Source organism: Brugia malayi, assembly GCF_000002995.4.
Source record: "Brugia malayi strain FR3 genome assembly, contig: Bm_v4_Chr1_scaffold_001, whole genome shotgun sequence".
In the NCBI taxonomy this organism is placed as follows: Eukaryota; Metazoa; Nematoda; class Chromadorea; order Rhabditida; family Onchocercidae; genus Brugia; species Brugia malayi.
In genome coordinates, this window is record NW_025062475.1 from 5,525,062 (window position 1) to 5,548,009 (window position 22,948).

Genomic DNA, 22,948 nt, shown 5'->3' on the forward strand with positions numbered 1-22,948 from the left:
AATACTGTGTACTTGAAACTCTTAAAATAGATAAATTTGGTTATACTAGACTGTCAAGAATTATACAATGAAAAACTTTTGAAAACAAAATGAACTTCAATTATTTTTTAATCCAACAAAGGACATCAGGTGAATTGCTCTGAACGCATTATGCTGAAACATCGAATTGTCATTTTACAGTAGAAAGTAATCGAAGTATTTGGTGCTGAAATACAATGTATCATGCTGAGTGGTATTTGGCTTCACTCATTATTATATTTCATGCATCACAGAATGATTCATATAAAATATTGGTATATAATCCACGTTTTGGTAAAAGTCACACCAAATTTTTGGGTTCAATCGCTGATACATTGGTTAATGCCGGGCATAATGTAGTAAGTGTTTTTTTTTTTTTTTTTTTATTTATTTAAATTTTGAAAGATGAATGAATAAAAGTAATGTAATTTGATTGAGGAATAAACGCCAAGTCTGTTTTTGTTATTTTGCAGACCGAGTTTGCTCCTGTACTTTTTGAATTTTCCGATTCCACTGGTTCTAAATTGGCTAAAACAGTAAAAATAGACGCTGATCCGGAAATATCGAAAATAATGAACGTAGAAATTTTTGCTCAAGATGCATGGAAACGAAATCAGCAATCCATTTTCTCATTGATTTCGGTACTGTTTGTTTAATAGTTTGCTCATGAAGCAGTTTCGGAGTGATTTGAAATCACTATCGCTAAAAGCTTTAAAAAGACATCAGAGTAACTGTCAAACTTTAAAAAAAGAAATACCGTTATATTAATTTAGGTTATGAAACGAATGTCGGATGCTCTTCTGAAGAATTGTGAGTTTCAACTAAAGCAGGAAAAAATAATGCAAGAATTGAAATCTGAAAAGTTTGACTTAGCTATCTTCGAATTTAACCAATGCTTTGCCGGTGTGTTATTTATCTTCTCCTGATTCAATATTTAGCCTTTTATACTGCACCACTCATTCATAACAGAAATAGGCTTCATGGAATTTGATAAATTTCAAGTGCAAAACTTTTAAAGCCTAATTTTGACAAATATAAGCAGAAAACAAATTTTTGCCATGCAATGATAAGTTAGCTATTATAAAATTTGATACCCTCAAATTCGAAGTGTTGAAATAAAATTTAGAACAATTTCTTTCCTAATCAAAAAAGATAATACACTTTATTTGTATACATCAGTACTATTATAGAATTTATTCAGTCTTAAATTCTATTCAATTGATATAATAATTACTAATCGAATTACAGGAATAATTGAATTGCTTCGTATACCGGCTCATATTGTCGTTAGTCCTACTGCTCTATTTGAATATGCCATAGAATGTTTTGGTATACCAAATATTCCTAGCTATATTCCAAGTAAATTTTAACAGTTTTCAGCTTTTCAGAGTTTGAAATAAATTTGACACTAAAACTTCTTAATTATGAAACTGTGGTATCTAGCAACAGCAATTGTAAAAAAGCATTAAATTGGAAAATTAGTTTTAATTTTACATGTGCAAAAATAAGTATCACATTAGGAAAAAAAGATGATAAAAATGGAACATGTAAATTATTAAATTAATTATACATTATTAATTAATATATTTTAAAAATAAATTTTTATTTCTCATGTAAAAAAGTCACTCATTGAAATTGCACCAATTTATTCTCCTCATAGCTCAAGTATCTTTCGTTGTGTTATTATTTCTTTTTTTTTTTGTTTTAACCATAACAGAACAAGAATATATTGCAGGTTTGCTTACACAGTATACTGATAAGATGACATATTTACAACGGCTGAAGAATCTCATCATAACAATTTTAACGACTAAATTGCTGGATAATCATACAATAAGATGTCAAGCCTTGTTTCGACGACTTTACGGCGATCAATTTATCGATTTGAAAGTATAATATAGATTAGAGTTAAGGTTGAAAAAAATAGATTGAATATGTGTCCAATAAATTAAGACAGAAATGAAATAATGGAAATAAGCGAGGATTTTTGATTTTCATTGCATCAAAATTTGTTGTTAATTCAAAATTCGTCAGAAATCAGCGATTAATTGCAACCTAACTTTTGAATAGCCAAAAGTAAGATTTTGATCAATTCTGATATAGTTAACGAAGCTTTCGAACCAAATATTATTTGTTTCAGGAAAAGTTAGCTCAAGTGACATATGTTCTCACAAATACTGATCCACTTTTTCACATCTCAAGGCCAACTATTCACAAAATGTTGGAACTTGGTGGTCTTGCCTTACCAAAACCGCAACCGCTAAGTAAAGTAAGTTCAATCTATACCTTACCTTGGAAGGAAGACATTTAACAGAAATAGACAGAGTTCTCAATAATTCAATAGCATGTAATACTCAAAAAAGCATTTATTGATTGGTGTCATGTTATCTGCAGGATGACCTCATCTCGAAAACACACGAGAGCTTAAAAAAATCAATTGACCAGTTGAATTAATTTGTACACATTGTATCTTCCATTTCCTATTGCTAAATTTGATAAATTTTTCTTTTTAGCTAAATTAGCATTCCTATCCATTTATTCATCCATCCATCTTTTAATTTTACAGGAATGGATTGCAGTGATGAATAAACGGAAAGCGGTAGTGCTTGTATCATTCGGCACCGTTACACTGAGTTGTTGGATGCCTAACGAAACTAAGCAAGCACTTCTAGATGCATTCGATAGTTTTCCCAATGTGACATTTATCTGGAAGTATGAAAAAGATGAGCATTTAATCGCTGAGGGACGTCCAAACGTGATTACGTCAAAATGGCTTCCACAATCTGATTTGTTAGGTAGATTGTTTGACAAATGAATTTAGTATATATGTAATGAAATTATCTAAGAATAATATGCAAAAAATTTTTCAGCACATAAAAATTTGATAGCATTTTTGACGCATGGTGGTATGAATAGCATAACGGAAACTTTGAATCGTGGAAAACCTATTGTTGTGGTACCGCTATTTGGTGATCAGATGCAGAATGCTGTATTAGTTCAACGATTAGGTCTTGGTATCAAATTATCCCTTTCGGAACTTGCGATAAAAGAAAAAATAAAAAATGCAATTTATAATATCATCTATGACAAAAGGTAAACTTTTATCAAATTTTCAAATATTTCTGTTATGAAAAAGAGACATTTTTATTTATAAAATAAACAATATTGGAAATAAATATTACCAGGCGATTTGTTTAAATCATTTGTTGAATATTTTGCATTATGGGTTTTTCTCTTTTTTCTTAATTTTTTCTTTTTTGCGGATCAAAATTTAGTAGCTTGTAAACAGGTTTAGACCGAAGATATTTTTGTTTTTTGTTTTTATTTTTATTTTTTATTTTTGGTTTTTATCTGAATAAATAAAGAAGTGATAGCGTTCAGAAGAATGATAAAGAAGAAAAACAGAAAAAAAGAAAAGTAAGGAATGAAAATTATTTCATTTAATGCTGAAAATATTCCAAATATTCCAGAATACATGTGGAATGAAAGAGAAACTAAAGCATGATTTAATAATAATATGTCTTATCTATTTCTTCCATACTAGATTACCATTTTTATAATTAAATTATTAGCAGCTTACTCTTTGATTTTTTAGCCGATGAAAAAATTATGCATAAATAAATTTTGCTGCTTTATTTGCATATTTTAGTTATGCCCAAAAAGTTGAAAGATTATCAAAAATGATGGCAAAAAAGCCTAATCAAGCTGAGGAACAACTCATTAAGCATGTTGAATTTGCTGCAGAATTTGGTCAAATAGCGAATTTCGACCCATACGGCAGAAAAATGTCATTTGTATCTTATTATATGCTTGATATTATCATTCCTTTTATAATACTTATATTCTTTATCATTACAATCATTTGTTACCTTATCATTAGACTATTCAGAAAATTATTCCACAAAGCTGTTATCTGTAATAATAATAATAGTATTATAACAAAGGTGAAAAAAAATTAATGAATTTTTAAGAGAAAAAACCTACTGCTATATAAACAATAATGATATTTATTTAAAATAAACAACTAAATTTTTAATTTTTAACTTGCATTTATTAAATCATTCAAAAAAATAACTTCTACTATGCATATATTTTTGTAGTAAACATATTGATTTCTTACGTATCATTGCATTGTATAGTATAATTTCTTTTTCAATAAAATTGCTTTGATATTTGCAATAACTTAAAATAACATTTCAATAATTAGATATGACAAAAAAATGAGAGAGAAGAATTAACCTATATAATTAATAAATTTCTGAATAAATGATTGCAGCGATTATAAAATCTTAAATGATAGGTTATAGTAGCTCTTGATGTTTAAACAAATTATGGTAGAAATTTCTCAATTAATAAAGCTTCAAATTTGCAATGAGACTGTTAACAATTGCACTAAATTTGAATTAACATTAAAATGTTGTAAAATCCCTTGATATATTTAAGTTTTAAAGCGAAATAAAGAACGAAATGTTATAAATTAAGGGAAATTAGAAATAAAATAGAAAATAGAAAAATCTTTTTGGAAAATGAAAATATATATACATATAAGTGTTAAAAATACAACATAATTAACATGAGAAATTTACGAAAGCGAAAATATCACTGATTGTTTTCGAATTAATTTTTTGTTTGTTTGTTAAACAAAATAATCAGTTTCAATTGAAGAATGAAACATTTATTGCTCTTTCTATTACACGTATGGGTTATTTGATAAGGAAGAAAGAATTACGGTAATTTGTCATTTAGATTGCAGTAGAAAACCGTATAAAGTTTACGGTGAAGTTGTGTTATATATAATAATAATAATTTAAATAAGATTGATATGTTTTGATCAACTTCAATTTTTAGAGAAAAATAACTTGACTTTTTTTAAATAATACAATAAAGAGCATTTTTTTTTTTTTTTTTGATAGTTAACTATATTTAATTAATTTTTACAATAATTTGAATTCAACGCACCCAATAATGCAGGAAACTTTGAACAATTTGGACGAACAATTGAAGTATTTGAGATAGAGGACTGCATCTTCCCATGAAATATAATTGTGATAATAGCCATCAAATATGTGACTAAATATGAAATCAAATTTTATCATTGCTATTGTCGAAGAAACTGGTTCTTTTCTCAGCTGATTATAAAAATTTCTGGATATCATCGATTTAGTAGTTTGGGAGCATTTTTTGAAAAAAGGAAAAGAAATGGAAAAGTGGATAATTCCATAATAAAATTGAAAAATTGAAATGTATTCAGATTTCATTGAATGTTGGAAAGTAATGAGTGCTAAAATTTGCTAAAGCTTCATTGAAAATTAAACCTGATAGTACCACATGAAGAAACACAAGATCAGTTAATCGATATTTGAATCACCTTTAATTATCTCTGACAATTTACTGATAATTAATTTTGAAGTACATCTTGTATTATTTAGCATAGAATTTCAAAAAATATTCATTTTCATACTAAATGACGGAAATTTTTACAATTATGAAAGAAAAAAACCAACTGTTTCTTCGACAATAACAATTTTAAAATCAGATTTCATATCAAATTTCATATTTGATTATTTCATATTTTATTTATTCTGCTTTTTTTCCTTCTTTTCTTAAGCCTAATCTTAACTTCTACTTATTGCTTTTTATTTCTACACTTAATGAAATAATACAAATGTTTTGACTTTCGAACATCCCAAAATTACTGAAATAAACGTTTACTTCGTGATTTATGTCTCATTTCTTAGTTGGTTACTTATGCGTGATTACTTATGCGATTACTTATGCGGATTGATTTAATCTAACGAAAAGTTATGAAAGGATAACCTAAGATTTGAGCAATATTGATATGAAAGATGCAGCAATAAAAAGAAAGAAAATGTTTTAATTGTTTGAAATAATTTTACTTTATATGTATTAAAATAATTTAATATTTTTCATGGCTTATTTAATGAATCGAATTGTCATATTTCATTTTAACTTTTTTTTCAGTTAAATTCTATTTAATAACTTGTTCCGAAAGTTCAGTATCAAATATTTCGACGAAAAAACATGGAAAGTAGGCGAAGTATGAACTATCAAAAAGAAGTATGATGATTTGATCGTTTATTTTATTCAGAGAACAACCACAGGTTGGCTAGATCCGTCACGTCACGTGTATCAAAAAATTGGCATTTCAAATGTACCACGTAGAAACGTTTTTTTTCTCAGTCTCATTTAGAAATAACATTAAATGTTAAAAGTTTTATCATCTATCAGAGAACAAATTAGAGCAAAGACCGAATTCATCACACTCTCAGTGTTTCTTTTTTTTTCTTTCAATTAAATAACAAAAAGTTTTACAAAATTTTGTCAAATCGTAATTAATTTTCAAAGTTTAGTTATCTCTTCTCTTATTACAGAAACTTTAAAGATAAATTAATTTTGTTTTGTTTTTTTTTTTTTTTTTTTTTTTTTTTGAAGAGAAAATATTTTACAAAAAACTTATTTTATCCGTAAAATATCACCGAGACATTGCTTAAATCCTGAGAAATGAAATGGCAAGATGATGTGATTATTGCGATTATTAATTATCCAAGTACCATCAGCTGATTACTCAAACATAACCTTTTCATTTTCAGCAAGTTTAAATATTAATAGGTTGCTTACTGCATTTTAATTCAAAAATTTTATGCAAACTGATTATAACAAAGAAGAAAAAATATTAAGAATGATTTTATTGAAATGGATTACTTTATATTTTCTACTTAATGATAGTCGGTCATTATACATTCATTATCTTTCTATTCTAAATTAGAACAATAATAATTTCAAAAATTAACGTATTCTTCTTTCATTTGTGAATAAAAGATAAGATAGAACGGTTTCCAACTTTCATCTCTACCATTTTTTCTGTATTCACATACTTTACTCGTGGCGTACGTTTTTATTTTTACTTAATTGTTTAGAGAAATAGCAAATATTATTGTTGACTTCATTCATACAAAAAATATCATAATTCAGTTAAAAACTATTTCAATACAGCAGAAAAACCTTTTTTTATATTACGGTCAATTTGCAATTCATATCTTTTCTAAATTCATTTTAGATTTTTCTCTATAGTATAATATAGTATGCATTCATAAAATTGATTAGGAATAATATTAATAATAAATTAGTTATTGTTATGAGCAGTGCTTAATTTTAGCAGTCATAAATGAATGGAAGTAACTGAAATGAAAGAATAAAATGAAATGAAATGAAATGAATAAAAATAAAATTTGTTTCAATCTAAAAAATCTCATTTGCAGCTTTCTCTTTTTTCAACGTTGTAATGAACAAAGTGAAAAATGCTTGACGGAAGTGAAGATGATGATGTTTTTGAGGAAGATGCCGCAACGTCAATTTTAATACCACCAACATATCGGATCACTGTTCAAATTGATTATGAAGAGGGAGAACCCGTAGAATTGATTATTTTAATTAATCATTTATTTAATTTTGCTGATTCAAAAAAATTGTGAATTTGGACAAATTTTTTTTCTCTTCCTCTTATTCTACTTTTTCTAATTTTTTAAATCATTTGTTACTAGAAATATTATAATCGAATTTAAATCGTTTTAAAAGATATGTTTGAAAACTCATATAGAAATGTAATCAAGGCAATGTTAAGTTATAATTCAATTCATTTTTCATAGTTTGGAATTGAATTTGGTAAAAATTTAACAGTATTAGATGTAAAAAAAGAAATGCGAGCTGATGGGATATTGCATCCTGGCGATGTAATTATTTCTATAAATGATGTTGTTGTTGAAGATCAGGTTCAATTTTATGATGTAAGTGAGCAAATAATAATACATATATAAATTATTAATATTTGCCAGATATTTGTTGAACAAAAAAAAAAAAATAATAATAATAAAATATTGAACAGAAAAAGAATTGCCATGATGTTAATACATTAATTTTACCCTTAAATTACTCATTCATGTTGTTACAAAAGTAATTTATAGTTTTGGTAAAAATCAAAAAAAAAAATCTTTTAAAATTTTTTCTCAAATTTTTTTGCTTTGTCATAATGAAAATAAATTTCATACTTTCAAACTTTCTAGTTAATATTCCAAGTTTTTGCAGTTGATAAAGCGTTTATTTCCAATGGTAAAAATAGAAGTGGAGCGGAAACTATGGAAGTCACCGTTAACCGATTTAAGAGCTCGACAAATTGGACTTGTTGCAAAAAGACATCATCAATATTTTATTGCTTATTTGCATCGCATTGATGGAATGAAACTTGGTTTATCTGTTAGGGTAGTTCGTTTGTAAGAAATATCTCCATACTGAGATAATAATTATTCATACTTGATTTATAAGAAATCTGTGGATTGAAATATTTATTGTTCATATTTACTGAACTCTGAATTCATTTGTCTAATTTAATCAGTTTGACTGCGAATTCAAATGTTCCATTTCTAATATATACAATTGTCATGAAAATATTTAAATATTGACATGTCTCTTTTGTTCTTTTTTCCCTCTTTTTCTTGTCCTCTCTTTTCCTTCCTCTTTCTCTCTCTTTTTCTTCTATTAATTATAATAATCGGAAATGAAATTGGTAGGAAATGTCAGATATATTTATGCGCAAAGTATTCCTGGTTTCCAGCAAATACATAATCAGGTTGTGGTGACGAAATGTAAAGATGGTAGCATTGTGAGTAAATGTTATCAGGAAGGTGATCATATTCTCGACGTTGATGGTGTCCGGGTAGTTTTACCACTCAGAACTGAAAATTGAATTTCAATTCAATTTTTAAGAAACCAAACTTTCAAAACAAATTTTATCTATCATTATTCATCGAAAATTATCATAGTATTAGGTATATTCGAAGGCCGATGCAAAAGAACGAATAATCGCCGGTTTAAGAAGCGCATCATGTGTTTCCACTGTTGTTGAAAGGAAAGAATCAGATGATTCAACTTCCATGTATGATTATTTTTTCACCTTTTTTTTTTTTTTTCATTTACACTTTAAGTAACTTTAACAGCTTCATAAAAATATCCAATACTATTATAATTTTGAATTTTATTTTTCTAAAAAGGAGCTGCATAAAATATAAGCTGATAATTCTTAATTTAATTATTTAACAATTTTCTTAAAGTACGACTTTTCTGTTGTCAACACTTTTTTTGTATAAATTAAATTATACTTAATATCTGCAGGAGTAATAAAGTGTTGCTATTGGTTGGTGATCGAAATCCAAAAATGGCACCAGATGCGGTAAAAATTGGACAACGTGAAGCAGCAAGAATACGTTCATGTGCTGGAAGACAATTTCCATTAAAAAGTATATTGCGAACGTCATCCTATAAATCACCTACTTCATTACAAGTAAGTATTACTAAGTTTCGTAATTAGAAAATGGGTGAAATAGAAAATGAAAATAGTTTTTAAATGGAATTCAAACAATAAATTTTACTAAATGACTAAATAATTTTCATATTAGAAATAAAAAGCTTTCATTTTGCATCTTTAAAAATGACAAGTTATCACTGTTTTAGCTTTTGTATTTTAACTTAAAACAGATTTTAAATTATTTCAACTTAATTTTTTTTCTATTAAAATACTGCTATTCTCTCTAAGCAAAAAGTACTAAAATTGATCGCCGAAAATACAGTAGAAGAGTTTTTTATTATCGTTGTGATACAGCACTAAGCGAATAGTACCAGAAATTCATTCGAAAATTGAGATTTCTAAATTTGATTAATATTTCTTTTTTTTAGTTTGATATGAAGCCGCTGATAATGCGAGTAGCAAGTGATACCAAAGAACCGAGTCGTTTGATGCATGTGAAAAAAAAAGAGCCTAGTCGCGGATTCCTGAACCTTTTATTCGGAAAACGAAGCAATGCTGGAAATAAAAGACGAGATTTCCAATAATCAACAATAAATTTGTTATAAATATGAGAACCAGGCGCAAAATTGCATGCACATTCTCTAATTACAATTTTGGGATGATAAATGATTTATGCAAGTTTTTTCTTTTTGCTTTTTAATTCTGTTTTCATATAATGAATAATGTTTTGAAGGAGCATTATTGAAGTAATTCAATAAGATGAAAATCGTCATGACCAATATCTGCGATTTGAAGTAGAAGAAAGTTCATGAAACGAAGTCTAAAATTCCTTCAAATTTTTGCACCTATTGATGAAATACTTGGCAAATTCAATAACTGTTGCTAATTGTGCTCGCAAAAATTTGAGAATAATATCACGCTAACATTCTAAGTAATTAAGTCCAACAAAAATATTATTTTGGTAATTCCACTTATTTCATGAAGTGCTACCATTTCAAATGACTAGATGAAATTAACGAATTGAGTTAACTACCCTATAACTATTTCGACCAAAACTGTAAGGTTACTGGTAAATAATATTAATTTACTGGAATGGATTCCTGTCTTTATCATCCGTTATTCATCTATTTTTTAATGACAACTTAAAATTTGAATTTTAAAGAATTTTGACTGCAAAATGGTTGATTAATAAGTAAGTTGTATTTACTTGCTACTGATAATAATAATAATAATAATAATAATAATAATAATAAATGACAATATTAATAATAATCGTCATTAGTATTTAATTACTCAACAAACTCTCATTAGAAACTCATGATGTTGATTCATGATTTTAGCACAAAATTTTTAATCGGAGCTTTTGCAATCGTTTCGAAAAAGTGTTACAAATGTAACAGGTATTTCTAATCATGTTGAGTGATGTAGGTACAATTCAACAGAAAGCATTTCGCCGAATAAATCTCTATAAATCCTAATCTTATGCTTGACATTACGATAGTGAATGAATTAGAAGCTTTTATATGAATGAAATAAATTCCTCTAAGTTTCTCCGCGTCATTACAATTTATTTTTCCCTTTTTCCTTTCTCTAAATGTTTAATTTGAAATGATTAATTTAAAAACAAAATTTTATGTGTTTCCATTGGTTATAATCTTCAGATTTATTCGATAAAAGTCTAGTAAAATACATTTATGCTAGCAGTATATATCATCACCATATATAAAATTGATAAATAAGCATTTCGTTTATAACTTTTTCTTCTTTTTCAAATCCTTCATGAAATAAAAAGTTGTGCATTTTAATGATATCACCAACCTTTTGCTATCAACAAATCTCTTCAAAAAAAAGAAGCACTGCAACTAATTTATATATCAAATCTTATAGTATACATGAGGCTATTCACTTCAATTACTTATTTCACGTTTTTTATTATTGTTTTCCATTCCAATCTAGTCCGACATTTTTTTTGTTTTACTTTTTAATTATGTTTGCAAGATAAACAAAAACATACATAGTTATACACGTACGTACACACATATATATAATTATATCTATTAATAAATATTAGTTAGAATTATTAAGTCTGTTGTGAAAATCAAATCTGTGCAAGAAGAAATAGGAATGGGGAGAGAAAGAGAGGGAGAGAGAGAAAGGAAGAGAGAGAAGGGAGAAGAGGAAGTCAATACAAACCACTGTAGTGAAGTACAAAGTGTTAGTACAAATTACAAATTACAAGTTGGAATCAAAGTTGTTTTGTATCAAAAATAGTTGTAAATCAAGTCGGATGGATTTTTTGAATCAGAAAATTCCTGAATAAATCATCTATATTTATTAAGTTCAGTACAAGAGAAAAAAGAATGAGAAATAAAATTAATAATTCTTGAGAAGGATAAAATGAAAGGAATGAAAATTTCTTGAAATTATTGAATTACTGGGAGAGTAGCAATTAGCAAAATTACTAAATCATTTCTCTTACCTTTCTTACTAGCAACAGCATTGCCTAAGAGAAACAAACAGATAAATATTTTCTTTTCCATTGGATGAGTAATAATGAGTAAATGAGTAATAATTTCTTTCCGATGAGTAATAATGAAATTTGTGACGAGTTAAATGATAGGTTCAATCAAAAAAAATTTCTATTCAGTATTCATCTTATCATAAAGGAAGTAGTCTAATCCGGATATCGGTTTTGCTTACTTCAACTTCATTCCCTTTCTTATATTTCATTGTTTTAATTCACCAGTTATCTAAGGTGAAACTACTTTAGTTATTTGCATTTCTTCACTGAATAATTAGTTGAGATTGCTATATCTGTAGAATTATAATAATTTTGTAACTAATTCATGTCTTATCATTTTCTGATAACTAAGGAATAAATATCATAAATAACTTGAAAGATGGGTTTGTTCAATTATTCCATTTATTTGTTCGCCTCCTTCATTTTTTTAAAATAATTTAAATTTATAAAATTTCGTCCACTATTTATATATTTATTTCATATATTATATTTTAACGATAAAAATTAACCTAGGTTTTTTTTATGATTCAATTTTGAATTCCTTGTTTTAATGATAATTTACTGTGTTTATTTTATTAGTATTTAAATAAATAATCTACTGATTAGAAAATCGATTAGTAATTCATCGTAATATTTCTATAAACAATGTATTTCATTGAAATACTTCGATAAATTTTAAAGTTAAAAACAAAATTTAGGTTTGAACAATCTTCAGTTTAGCAAAGCTTTATGACGACTTAATAATTTCAGTATTTCAACTTATTCTGATATTCTGGCTAGAAAGAGTATTGTGATTATAACAGGAAATATTGAATTATTTATTTCGAAGTAAATAAGACGAGCAAATTTAAATTTGAATTTAATGTAAAAAATACTAATTCACCTATTATCACATTGTGTTTAGCTCATCCAGTCTTACATGTAATTTCTTAAAACTTTACCGCTTTTAAGATTCTTTATTCAGTCTTGTATATTATTTCCTTACTATTAAATTCTTTTTCATGTAAAAAAAAAATCATTGTAAAATTTATTGCCATAAGTTCAGGAAGTAAATGCAATGTATCCGGTTATCGAACAGTTCCAACGATTGAGTTCCATTTCCATTGATGATATGGAAATTACGAATTCACTTCATGGGTCAGTTGAATGGCAACAAAATGTTAGCAGTATGTCGCATAACCAAAAAGGTTTGTCACAATTTACAATTTATTTTGTTTCCTTAAAATGTCTACTAATGATATATCAAAAAAAGAAAAAATTCAAATTTGGAAGATATGCTTAAAACTTATTCAAATTTAGCTATAATTAATAGCAAATTTGTTTTTATGTCGAATTTTTTTTGTGTCAAAAATTTACCTACAAAAATTTTTTCATAAAACTTATACAAAATAATGTACAAACAATTCTAATTTTTTAAATTCACACACTAAACAAAAAACAATGTACAAACAGTTCTAATTATTTAAATTTTCATACTTCAATAATTACCCTAAATTCCAAATTTTAGCTCCCTTCTTGTATGATAAGTTAATGGTAAGAAAAAAAATTAATTTTTCAAATTTGCAATAATGAAATTTTCTTATAAAATTTATCCTTATGACATTAAATATGATAAGTATCCAATTATAAAGATTTCACAATCCAGTCACCCACAATACCAAATTATAATGATAACAAATTAATGGAATCTATCAGTAATGCAAGAATTTATGTATATCGCGGAGAGAAAATTGCTGGTTTCGAGTTACAGGGAATTCGAATGATATGTTTGCCACAGGTAATTAGTACATTCTATTGAAAATTCGTTTCTTATCAAAAGTTTAGATGAAATTTTCAATTTATAAGAGGATTTATTCACCTTATTTGATACAATTTTAAATTAAATTTATAAAAGGATTTTATTTATTCATTATCTATCGATCATTATTCACTATCATACTGATTATTTTATTCACATTTTAGGCATATGAAATGTTTCTAAAAAATGTTATTAGTGGCCTTCACACTGTTCATACCAAACTGAAACGTCTTCAAATCCGGCTTATTATTTGTAATGTTGAACAGGTATAAATCTGCTCCTGTTAATTAAGGATTAATTTCACATACTATATTTTGATTAGATAAAAGATTACATTCAATGATACGTTCGAATTTAGTGGTAGAGGTGATATATATGAAATTATGATCAATTAAATGAAGAAAAAAAAACTTATGAATTCATTAAAGAAATGGGAATTATATGAAGCAATAAATTTGTTTTATTAATTTATGACATAGAAGTATTCTGTGTAAATTTCCATCTTTTTTAAATTTTTATCATAAAATATTTTTTATGGTGAAATCATATGTTTCATTTTTAAAAAAAGAACAGAAACCCATTTTTATTTATTTGGAAAGAAAATAAAAGAGAATGATATACACTGATGATTTTTAGAATCGGATTCATTTGATTCCTGAAATAAAGTCAGATCATTGGATTTGCATAGGATATTTTAGGTCCGAGCATTACGAAATTTGGGTGCTATCCAGAAAGCTGTTAATCGTTGTAAATTAATTTCTTGTAATGATTTTGATCAATTATACGATGACTGTTATAAAATTCAGTAAGTTATAAAACGTATGAAATTAATTTTTTCTTATCAATCACACTAAATTTCATCACCATTAGTTTTAGTAAATGAATAACTGAAGAAGAGTCGCTATTCTCACTTCTTTCAATCATTTAACTCGAAGAGAAATATAGCGTCCTGAAATGATACCAAACAATTGCAAGAAATGAATAATGCAATTTCTTTTTACTTCTGGATAACAGTAATTTGTTTATAGGCATCGATCGGGTCGCCTAGCAAAGCGTCCTGCAGAATGCGAAAATACATCGAATGATAAGAGTAAAAAGCAGAAATACACTTCAGATAGTCCGTAATTATTCCAGCGTTTTTTATCATTCTGCAATTTCCGATCATTTATACAGCAGAAGTTATGGCAAAAAACAACAAATTAAATTTAAAATTTTAAACAGCAATATTATAGGTCATTTAATATAAGCCCCCAAATTTAATTTTAAAATGCCTAAAAAAGTTCATTTTTTACTAAAGTGATTTGCATCAAAAATGCTCTTTATAAGGTGAATGATTAAATATCGTTAACTAATCATATCTTATCAATATACCAATGAATCAGTCTCTGTATCATTCACTATTGTATTACACTTTTTTGCATTTTGTAACGTTCAAAATATTCTTTTAATTAATTATTCCATAATAATCGATTAAACAACAAGTGATTGTTAGTGATAAGAACACAGTATAACAGCTTATAAAATATTTTCAGTATGACTGTAAAATACTTATAGGAAGGTAAAATCTTAGAGCAATGATCAGAAAATTCTCTAAAAGGCACACAATAATATACTTTGACCGTAAAAAAGTCATAGAAAATGATCAGAAAACAATAATTTGTCAATGAAAAGTGCTGATACTGATATAGGAGTTAAATTTACTGAAACTGTATAAAGTATGAAGCGATACACTATAGTTGTAAGATATGATAATATTGATGATAATGGTGATATCACTGGCAATACATATATAATTCATGATTCTTTCCTTTGTTCATTCATAACCGCATTATTATTTTATTAAAAAAAAATGAAAATGAAAATGAGAAAAACAAATGCATAAATTAACAAAATTTCAACTGAATGAACATTAAATTATTTGATTAATTCATCCACTGATTATTTTTGCTAAAAAAGAGAAAACAGTGAGCTCTTTTTTTTGTCAAATTTTTTCGACCACAATTTTTTTCTTTTACGGTTAAATATTATATGAAGTATACTGTTGTTTTTTTTTTTTTTTGTAATTGTTGTTAAATTATAATATAAATATTTAAGGAATACTGGTACCATTTACAACAAAGCAACAAATTCGACAACTGATGGCTACTGTTACTACAGCAATTACTTCCCAATCACTGCAATCAAAAGAAAATACAATTGATACAACTGTTCCTGATCACAAATCAGATTCCAGGTTTTCTTTTTATGCTAGTAATCATTGATGTAAATTTCTCTTCGTTGCCATTTCATAATTTTAAATTATCATTGTGTATTTCCAATGCTGAAATATAAATATGTAAAAATTGCTGTCACAATCATTGTCACAAACAAAGTTGTTAATTCTACATACTATAATCTCATTAACTGTGAGCAAAAATAGTGCATACTCATTTGTATTAATCATTTCATGAAGTATTTCATTACCATCGATACCGTTGAATTTGACTAAAAATGTTGACAATCATCAAAATGAGAGTGACAGCAACAACGCATCGGAGAAAGGAATTTCAAGTCATAATTCCAAATTTATTCAAATTTGTTCACGAAGCAAATGCATCAATCAGGTTATTAATGATATCTTATCTGTTTTATCCAAGGTTCGATTTTCTTATAATTAGAATTTAAATCTTGTTTATTTACCACATGTGATTTTATTTACCTGCATAAGCTAACGAAAGCCATCAAATAAAATAAGCTAAAAACAGCAGCAAATGTTTACTGCTACTTTTCATGATATTTATATAAAATATTACATCATATTGCAATGAATTTCAAAATTACTTTGGCTATATTTTACTGATAAATAATTGAAACACATTCCGATAATATTCTCAGGATGAATCAACCGAAGATACAAATATTTTACAAGTTATGCTCAGTAAATTAATCACGTTAATCGAGATGGCAATGGTGAATTTAAAAACGGAACGTGAACTGGTTGAGAATGAGAAATGTTAAATTTGCTTTTATCTTTTATCTTCACAATTGATTTTAGTAATGCATTTTCAAAAATAAATATTGTTTATGAAAAATTTTTAAATTGTTAAATCTATTGACGCGAAAATTATCGCAAAATGGGAGACCATATTTGCATCATAATTAATCCTATGTATATGTTAAAATCATAAATTGGCATATCAGATTGTTTTCCACTAAAAAAAGTTAGGAACCTTAATTTTTGAAGTTTTTAATTACTATTACAGCACTCGTATGCAAAGTGCAACGAGATCTTGAATGCAAGCAAAGTGAATATAATAAAATACGACGAGAATTATCCATGGAACAACAAAAAACCAGTAAGTATAATTTTATATTGTAACAACATAAAAAAATTAAACCTTCTGAAACAAAATCGAAATCATATAATTCTGAAGCTAATTAAAATTAAATTTATGCTATTAATATTGTCTTGTAGTTTCGGATAAACACAGTAGCCAATAAGTTGTTGTTTAAAAACTTCAAAGTAATATTATTTATAATAGTATAAACAAATTAGATAAAGAAAACATTTAAATCTTGGTATCATTTATTTGTATCATTTAATTTGCATTTTTAGAGAATTATTTTCGGCATTACTGCAAAGCAAAACGTGAATCACTAAAACTGAAGGAGAAATTAATCAACTTAAGCGACAGTATAAGCACGAAGACAAAGCTCGAATAAAAAATAATCAAATGTAAGATATAAGAAGAATCTTCTATCGTAGATCTTATTTGTTATCAGTGGATATCATTAGATCTACATCCATCGATAGATATTTGATTTGTTACTTTCTGTATCATTATATAATTTGTATTATTAATCGTATTTGAATTATTATAAAAATAATTATTTGATGTCTATTTTTCTGATTCATTCTGAAATAGACATTCATGGATATTTTTTGATTGCTTATTGTTAATTATTGATTCGTATTTCAAATGTTGTTGGTTTTTCCCAGTTTATATTATTAGTGATTGGATGAATGATTGTAAGAAAAAATTACAGCAAACTAAATGTCAAAATATTGCTAGTATTTAAATTAGGTCTCATTTTCAAACTCATTATCATTCACAGCAACAATTTTCCTTATTTTTCTTATAAAAGCATATGGTCCACTTAAAAAATTTACTCCCCGATTTTTTCTTAATATTCTAATATTTAATTATTCTTATTAACAGATATCATAAGTCCAAAAAAAAAAAAAAATTCTTCTACTGACCGCTTTTAATTTCATATCCATCCAAAAAATTATGAAAAGGCATGAAATTATATATTTGTTATATCTGCACAAAAACATAGAAAGCATTTGATTAACTCTCGAAAAGTTTGAGAAAAACATTACTATTGCACTGCAATAAAAATAATCAAAAAACATTGCTATTGCACTGCAATAAAATAATTAAAAGAAGAAATTTATGCATCCGTTATTATTATTAATTGACCAGTTAATTAATCTGATTGACTACTGTTATTTTTTTTTTTTTTTTTTGAAACAATCTCCCAATAATTTCCTACATCACATTTTCAGCAGCAAAGCAAATTAAATGTATTTAGCTGAAGTGATAATAACAGTGATAATAGAAGTCACTGAAACATCTTAATCAATAAAAAATTAGCCTGCACAAGTCAAGATCGTACGTTTATGCTCGCCGAACGAATGATACTCGGAAAATACTTATCAATTAAAGCATTGTTAATTTGATGTGAACTTTACAAGTAAGAAATAAATCATGCCTTACTTGTGTCATCATCTTATTAATAAATATTTCATGTTGAGAGACAGCTAAAAATGACCCCTTTCTAATAAAAAATTTATGGAAGCATTGCAGGGCCGCCGTAGCTCAGTCGGTTAGAGCGTGGGTCTAATAAGCCCAAGGTCGCAGGTTCGACCCCTGCCGGCGGCACATTGAACACTATTTTGAAAAATTGGTAATTATAAAAAAAATGTGGCGTTGGATGGAAATCTATTAAGTTGTAAAAAAATATATAGGAACAAAATGCGTATTATACCCGACATGGCCAGCCAATACTGTCCTTCCGATTAATATTTCGTTTCAGAGTAACACGGAAGTTTAGTACTTTCCACTTAGCAGTCGTACTTTCACATATCTTTGTTACAGGTAGTATAACACAATGTAACAACTAATATTTCTTGAATATTGACTACACCAGCACAGCAAAAGCCTATTATCATCACTGTATCGATCAATCGATTATTATCACCATAATCAATATCATTATCACTATCATTAATCGTCACCACCATTATCAATCATCACTCATGAACACCATCATCACAATCACCATTACCAATCATCATTGCTGCGACAGTGTCACTATTATCACTACTATAACCACTCTCCTTATCTAATAGTCAATATTCTCTCTCTCTCTCTCTCTCTCTCTCTCTCTCTCTCTCCTTAAATCATCACAATATTGTCACAACAAATGATCGATTAGATCGATGTAATATGTAATATCACTATGTAATAACAATAGAAATTTTTGTATTTGTATTCAAATTCAACATTAGCTCAAATGCCAAGTACTAGCAGAGCCGCCGTAGCTCAGTCGGTTAGAGCGTGGGTCTAATAAGCCCAAGGTCGCAGGTTCGACCCCTGCCGGCGGCACGCAAAGTCGTGGCTTTTGCATTTGAAATTCATGCGTGAAGAATTTTCAATTGATCTCAATTTGTCATATGATATATTAGAGAGACAAGAGAAGGAATGACAGAGATATGGGTGATGGTGATGACTGTGATGATGATGATGATGGCGGTGATGATGATGATGACATCGAAGGAATAGCAGGTAAAAGCAAGCTGATTAGCGTTTTCTTGTTTTCTTTTTCCATTTTCGAATTTGAACTTTTTTCCTTCTTCCATTTCTGAATCTGAAGGGATATTCTTTTCTGATTCTTCTGAATTTAAATTTCATTTTTGAATTCAAATTATTCAACTGAAATCTTACAAATTGCTTTTGCAAAATGGGCGCTCCTGCCGCCGGCAGGGGTCGAACCTGCGACCTTGGGCTTATTAGACCCACGCTCTAACCGACTGAGCTACGGCGGCTATGTGGTTTACCTGTGATTTATTTTCTAAGTTCTTTTGAAATCATTTTTGATTTTTAATATTTGAGAATGCAATAAATGTTGTCTGCTAAACAGAAGCACTCTACCAAAGTGTGCTGTTTTTTTAAAAAATTTTTGTAATTAACAGCAAACATAATGTGTTAGTGTTCTTAAAAAATACGTAATGTTATTGACTTTAACACTGTAATTTTCTGTAATAACAGTAAGAATATTGATTGTACTGCAATATACAAATTATAGCTTCAGCTTTTTTTCTCCAGTTTTTTTTAGGTTAATGTTTGGAGAATTATGACAGTTACATTAAATTATTACTTTATAACTGGAATATGTTACTAATGAAATTTATCATACTAATGAATATCCGAAGCGTTCTATTATCTTCTATTATTGCATGTTAATCATGTAATTCATGTAATTCTAAATTTGAATTAGTGTATAATCTTTTCATCTTGAATAGTTCAGCTGAGGATTTTCGTCATTTTTAATTCTTTTTCTTTTCTCCTTTTCATAATTTTATATATGGTGTCATTATATTTACTATTCAAATTTTCTATTTCAGTATTAAATTAATTTTATGACACTAAATGACAAACATCGAAATTTTTTTTTCTTCGAATTTCAATTGATATTTGTTTTCACTACTTTAAATCAATTAAATTTAATTTGTACGGCAAAAGTTTTAAAGTAATTCATTAGAATGATTGAATTAAGCTATATTTTATTAATTGATTATTTGATTGAAGTAATTATTAATTGAAATAAAGCTTTTCGAAGTTTTTATTTCTTCTAGTTGATCTTACAAAACAATTATCAGTAGGTTTCTCAATTTTTCGGTTGTTTTAGCCAAGCATAAAAATTTATAATTTGACCAAACAATCGTTGCTTTTTTAAGTTAAGTGTCACTCTCTAACGCTATCACCAATACTTTATACTTCCATTGCCTAATCTACTGCTTTGTTAATTTTTCCCCGCAATAAAATTTTTAATATTATATCGAATTTATATGGGAAGAAATGAACTTGATTTCTTCATTATGAAACCATTCATTTTTATGTTTTCCCAAATTTCGCCTGTTCCTTCTCTTTTTTTTAAAATTTTTTTTGAAGCATTTTTCAGCCTTTTTTCTTTTTTGTTTCACGAAAATTGAAGATTGAAAAGATGAGTGTTTCACTCAGCTGTTCAAAAAAAAGCAAAAAACAGAAAAAGAGTTGGATGCTAATTAGAATAATTAATTCAGTGTTGATTTAATTTAATATATCTGCAATTGCATTCATTCTATTGCTAATAATCAGCAACAATCATATTTTAGTTAGTAGAATAGTCGATATAAAAATAAAACAAATAAATTAGATAAATTTTTTTATTGATCAAAGCAAATGGTGTTTTATAAGTTGAAATTGAAAAGTTACAAAAATTGCATTAGAAATTGCTTATCAATCAAATAAATTAATCAAATGTGTCAATAGGATGAGCTATTATGTCAATTCTTTCAATTATTAGTTTAGTTCTATTTATTTATCACTTTTGATTAGCTATATTATTCCTTATGCTGCGCTTTTCTTTATTAATTTCTTTACAATAAAAGTAATGAATAGTTTGAAAAAATTGATAAATCTTTGGAGCTTAAGAAAAATTTCCCTGCATATCTTTTCTGTTCATCAGCACTTAAGCCACAAATATATATATATATATATATATCGCAGAAATTAAAATTGTAATTTATAATACTTTCCTTTACTTTCTCTGCATAAAATTATTATCATGCAGTTATTGCGAACATTTTGTCAACTAAATTAATTAGCTTTTTAGTGAATGATTTCTAAAAAATTATTATAAATAGGCTTAAATAAATCTTTATTGATCGCAATGGTGTATGTGCGTAATTTGTATAATTTTGTGAACAAAAATAGCTTTGTATATGTTTGTGTAAGTTTTGCTGCAGGGCAAATGATATAAAATTCGATACCTCTGGCACGGTTAATTTTTAAAACATTAGCTATTTGGTGTATGATTAGTTCTTGTGCTTTTTAATTCATTTCATTTTTTTTTTTCCTAAGTTTACTTCTTAAGCAGAAATAATTTCAGAAAATTCAAATATTTTCATTCATCATTAAAATGTTCATTACCGAATGTTATAAACATTTCATTCTTCATGACAAATCAGAGTCATAAGAAACAGTTCTCTGTAAATATATGGAATAAAAAAAAGCTTCTATTTTTAAGGTTTTTTTTTAGTTAAATTTTATACTACTATAATTTACTTAAATCCTAAAATGATCACATTATGTCTAATGGTATTGAGTTGTTCGATACTTTCTCACATAATTTGATCATTTTCCATAATTGCTCTCTGTTCATCATATCTGTCAATCTGTGATGATCGATAGCTATGCTTTTTTTATCTATAAGTTTTCAACGCTGTCGCAAATTAAATGCTTGCGATTTGTCTTTGCTGATTTTACAATCAGTTATTTGGATTCATTTCTTGTTTAATTTTGTTTCATTAGTTTAAAATAAGTGTGAAATATATAACACGATGATAATTTTTTAACTAAAAAGCACAAAAACAAAAAATGAATCACTAAAATGTATCATTTTAGCATTGTAAGAATGCAAAGATTGCTTTTGCCAAAATCTTTGAAGAAAGAAAATTTTGTGTTTGAGTACTGTCTCATTCATATTTTTTTTTTTCTGTTTTAATTAAAGGATATTTGAAATAGGAAATACTTTGTGTTAACGTAGGCTAGTTTAATGAAAAATGTGAAAGAATCTCAGAACCTATTTTTAATTTAAAATTCTACATTTATATTAAGACAAACTTATTTTTTGCTATTAATTATATTAATATTTTTTATTTTATTATATTATTTTTATTATTTTCTTTTTATTTTTAATATATATCAATATTTATTTGTTATTTTTATTACTAATATTAACATAAAGTTATTATTATTTAGGTTCTAGAATATCATTTTTCACCTGATCATTGAGTCTTAATTAGTAGAGAAACATGCCTTAATTACTTTTAAATAAAAAAACCTACTTGCTTAATAAAATCAATAGTCACTTTAATTATAATCTTACTACTTGAATAAAGTCACCAATACTTTCTTTCTTTAATACTGTATTTATAAAGCATCCCTCAATTTAATTTAAATTCACTTTAAAATTACCTTTGATA

The 22,948-nt window shown here is 26.8% G+C and overlaps 5 protein-coding genes and 3 non-coding genes across 12 annotated transcripts; 6 read left to right on the forward strand and 2 right to left on the reverse strand.

The window, feature by feature from the left end:
* Nucleotides 1–215: 215 nt before the first annotated feature.
* Nucleotides 216–3,977, forward strand: Bm17378 (Uncharacterized protein; the record flags this gene model as incomplete). Its single annotated transcript, XM_001894126.1, has 9 exons — nucleotides 216–377; nucleotides 492–659; nucleotides 792–921; nucleotides 1,267–1,377; nucleotides 1,754–1,908; nucleotides 2,159–2,287; nucleotides 2,585–2,813; nucleotides 2,889–3,111; nucleotides 3,668–3,977. 9 exons carry the CDS (start codon nucleotides 216–218, stop codon nucleotides 3,975–3,977), a joined length of 1,617 nt encoding a protein of 538 aa, XP_001894161.1.
* Nucleotides 3,978–7,337: 3,360 nt separating this feature from the next.
* Nucleotides 7,338–9,921, forward strand: Bm3263 (Uncharacterized protein; the record flags this gene model as incomplete). Of its 2 annotated transcripts, XM_001894125.2 has the most annotated exons (7): nucleotides 7,338–7,451; nucleotides 7,686–7,823; nucleotides 8,122–8,295; nucleotides 8,648–8,749; nucleotides 8,862–8,968; nucleotides 9,205–9,373; nucleotides 9,766–9,921. In XM_001894125.2, the coding sequence occupies 7 exons, from the start codon at nucleotides 7,338–7,340 to the stop codon at nucleotides 9,919–9,921; spliced, it is 960 nt and encodes a 319-aa protein (XP_001894160.2). The 2 variants fall into 2 exon arrangements, with proteins under 2 accessions (XP_001894160.2, XP_042932570.1); XM_043076636.1 differs by lacking the exon at nucleotides 8,648–8,749.
* A 2,994-nt stretch (nucleotides 9,922–12,915) lies between these two features.
* Nucleotides 12,916–17,358, forward strand: Bma-dac-1 (the record flags this gene model as incomplete). Of its 4 annotated transcripts, none has more annotated exons than XM_043076638.1 (10): nucleotides 12,916–13,045; nucleotides 13,490–13,635; nucleotides 13,821–13,922; nucleotides 14,355–14,461; nucleotides 14,685–14,773; nucleotides 15,751–15,889; nucleotides 16,109–16,292; nucleotides 16,531–16,648; nucleotides 16,899–16,991; nucleotides 17,252–17,358. In XM_043076638.1, 10 exons carry the CDS (start codon nucleotides 12,916–12,918, stop codon nucleotides 17,356–17,358), a joined length of 1,215 nt encoding a protein of 404 aa, XP_042932572.1. The 4 variants fall into 4 exon arrangements, with proteins under 4 accessions (XP_042932572.1, XP_042932571.1, XP_042932574.1 ...); XM_043076637.1 differs by having other exon boundaries at nucleotides 16,109–16,259; XM_043076640.1 differs by lacking the exon at nucleotides 13,821–13,922.
* Nucleotides 17,359–18,507: 1,149 nt separating this feature from the next.
* On the forward strand, nucleotides 18,508–18,581 carry Bm14641. The gene has a single exon. It is a non-coding gene; the product is annotated as a tRNA-Ile (tRNA).
* A 371-nt stretch (nucleotides 18,582–18,952) lies between these two features.
* On the reverse strand, nucleotides 18,953–19,329 carry Bm12134 (Uncharacterized protein; the record flags this gene model as incomplete). Its single annotated transcript, XM_043076641.1, has 2 exons — nucleotides 18,953–19,044; nucleotides 19,227–19,329. 2 exons carry the CDS (start codon nucleotides 19,327–19,329, stop codon nucleotides 18,953–18,955), a joined length of 195 nt encoding a protein of 64 aa, XP_042932575.1.
* On the forward strand, nucleotides 19,234–19,307 carry Bm14642. The gene has a single exon. It is a non-coding gene; the product is annotated as a tRNA-Ile (tRNA).
* Nucleotides 19,330–19,414: 85 nt separating the features above from the next.
* On the forward strand, nucleotides 19,415–19,765 carry Bm10895 (Uncharacterized protein; the record flags this gene model as incomplete). The annotated part of the gene is made up of 2 exons (XM_001894087.2): nucleotides 19,415–19,487; nucleotides 19,686–19,765. The coding sequence occupies 2 exons, from the start codon at nucleotides 19,415–19,417 to the stop codon at nucleotides 19,763–19,765; spliced, it is 153 nt and encodes a 50-aa protein (XP_001894122.2).
* On the reverse strand, nucleotides 19,674–19,747 carry Bm14640. Its single transcript has one exon. It is a non-coding gene; the product is annotated as a tRNA-Ile (tRNA).
* Nucleotides 19,766–22,948: the final 3,183 nt, after the last annotated feature.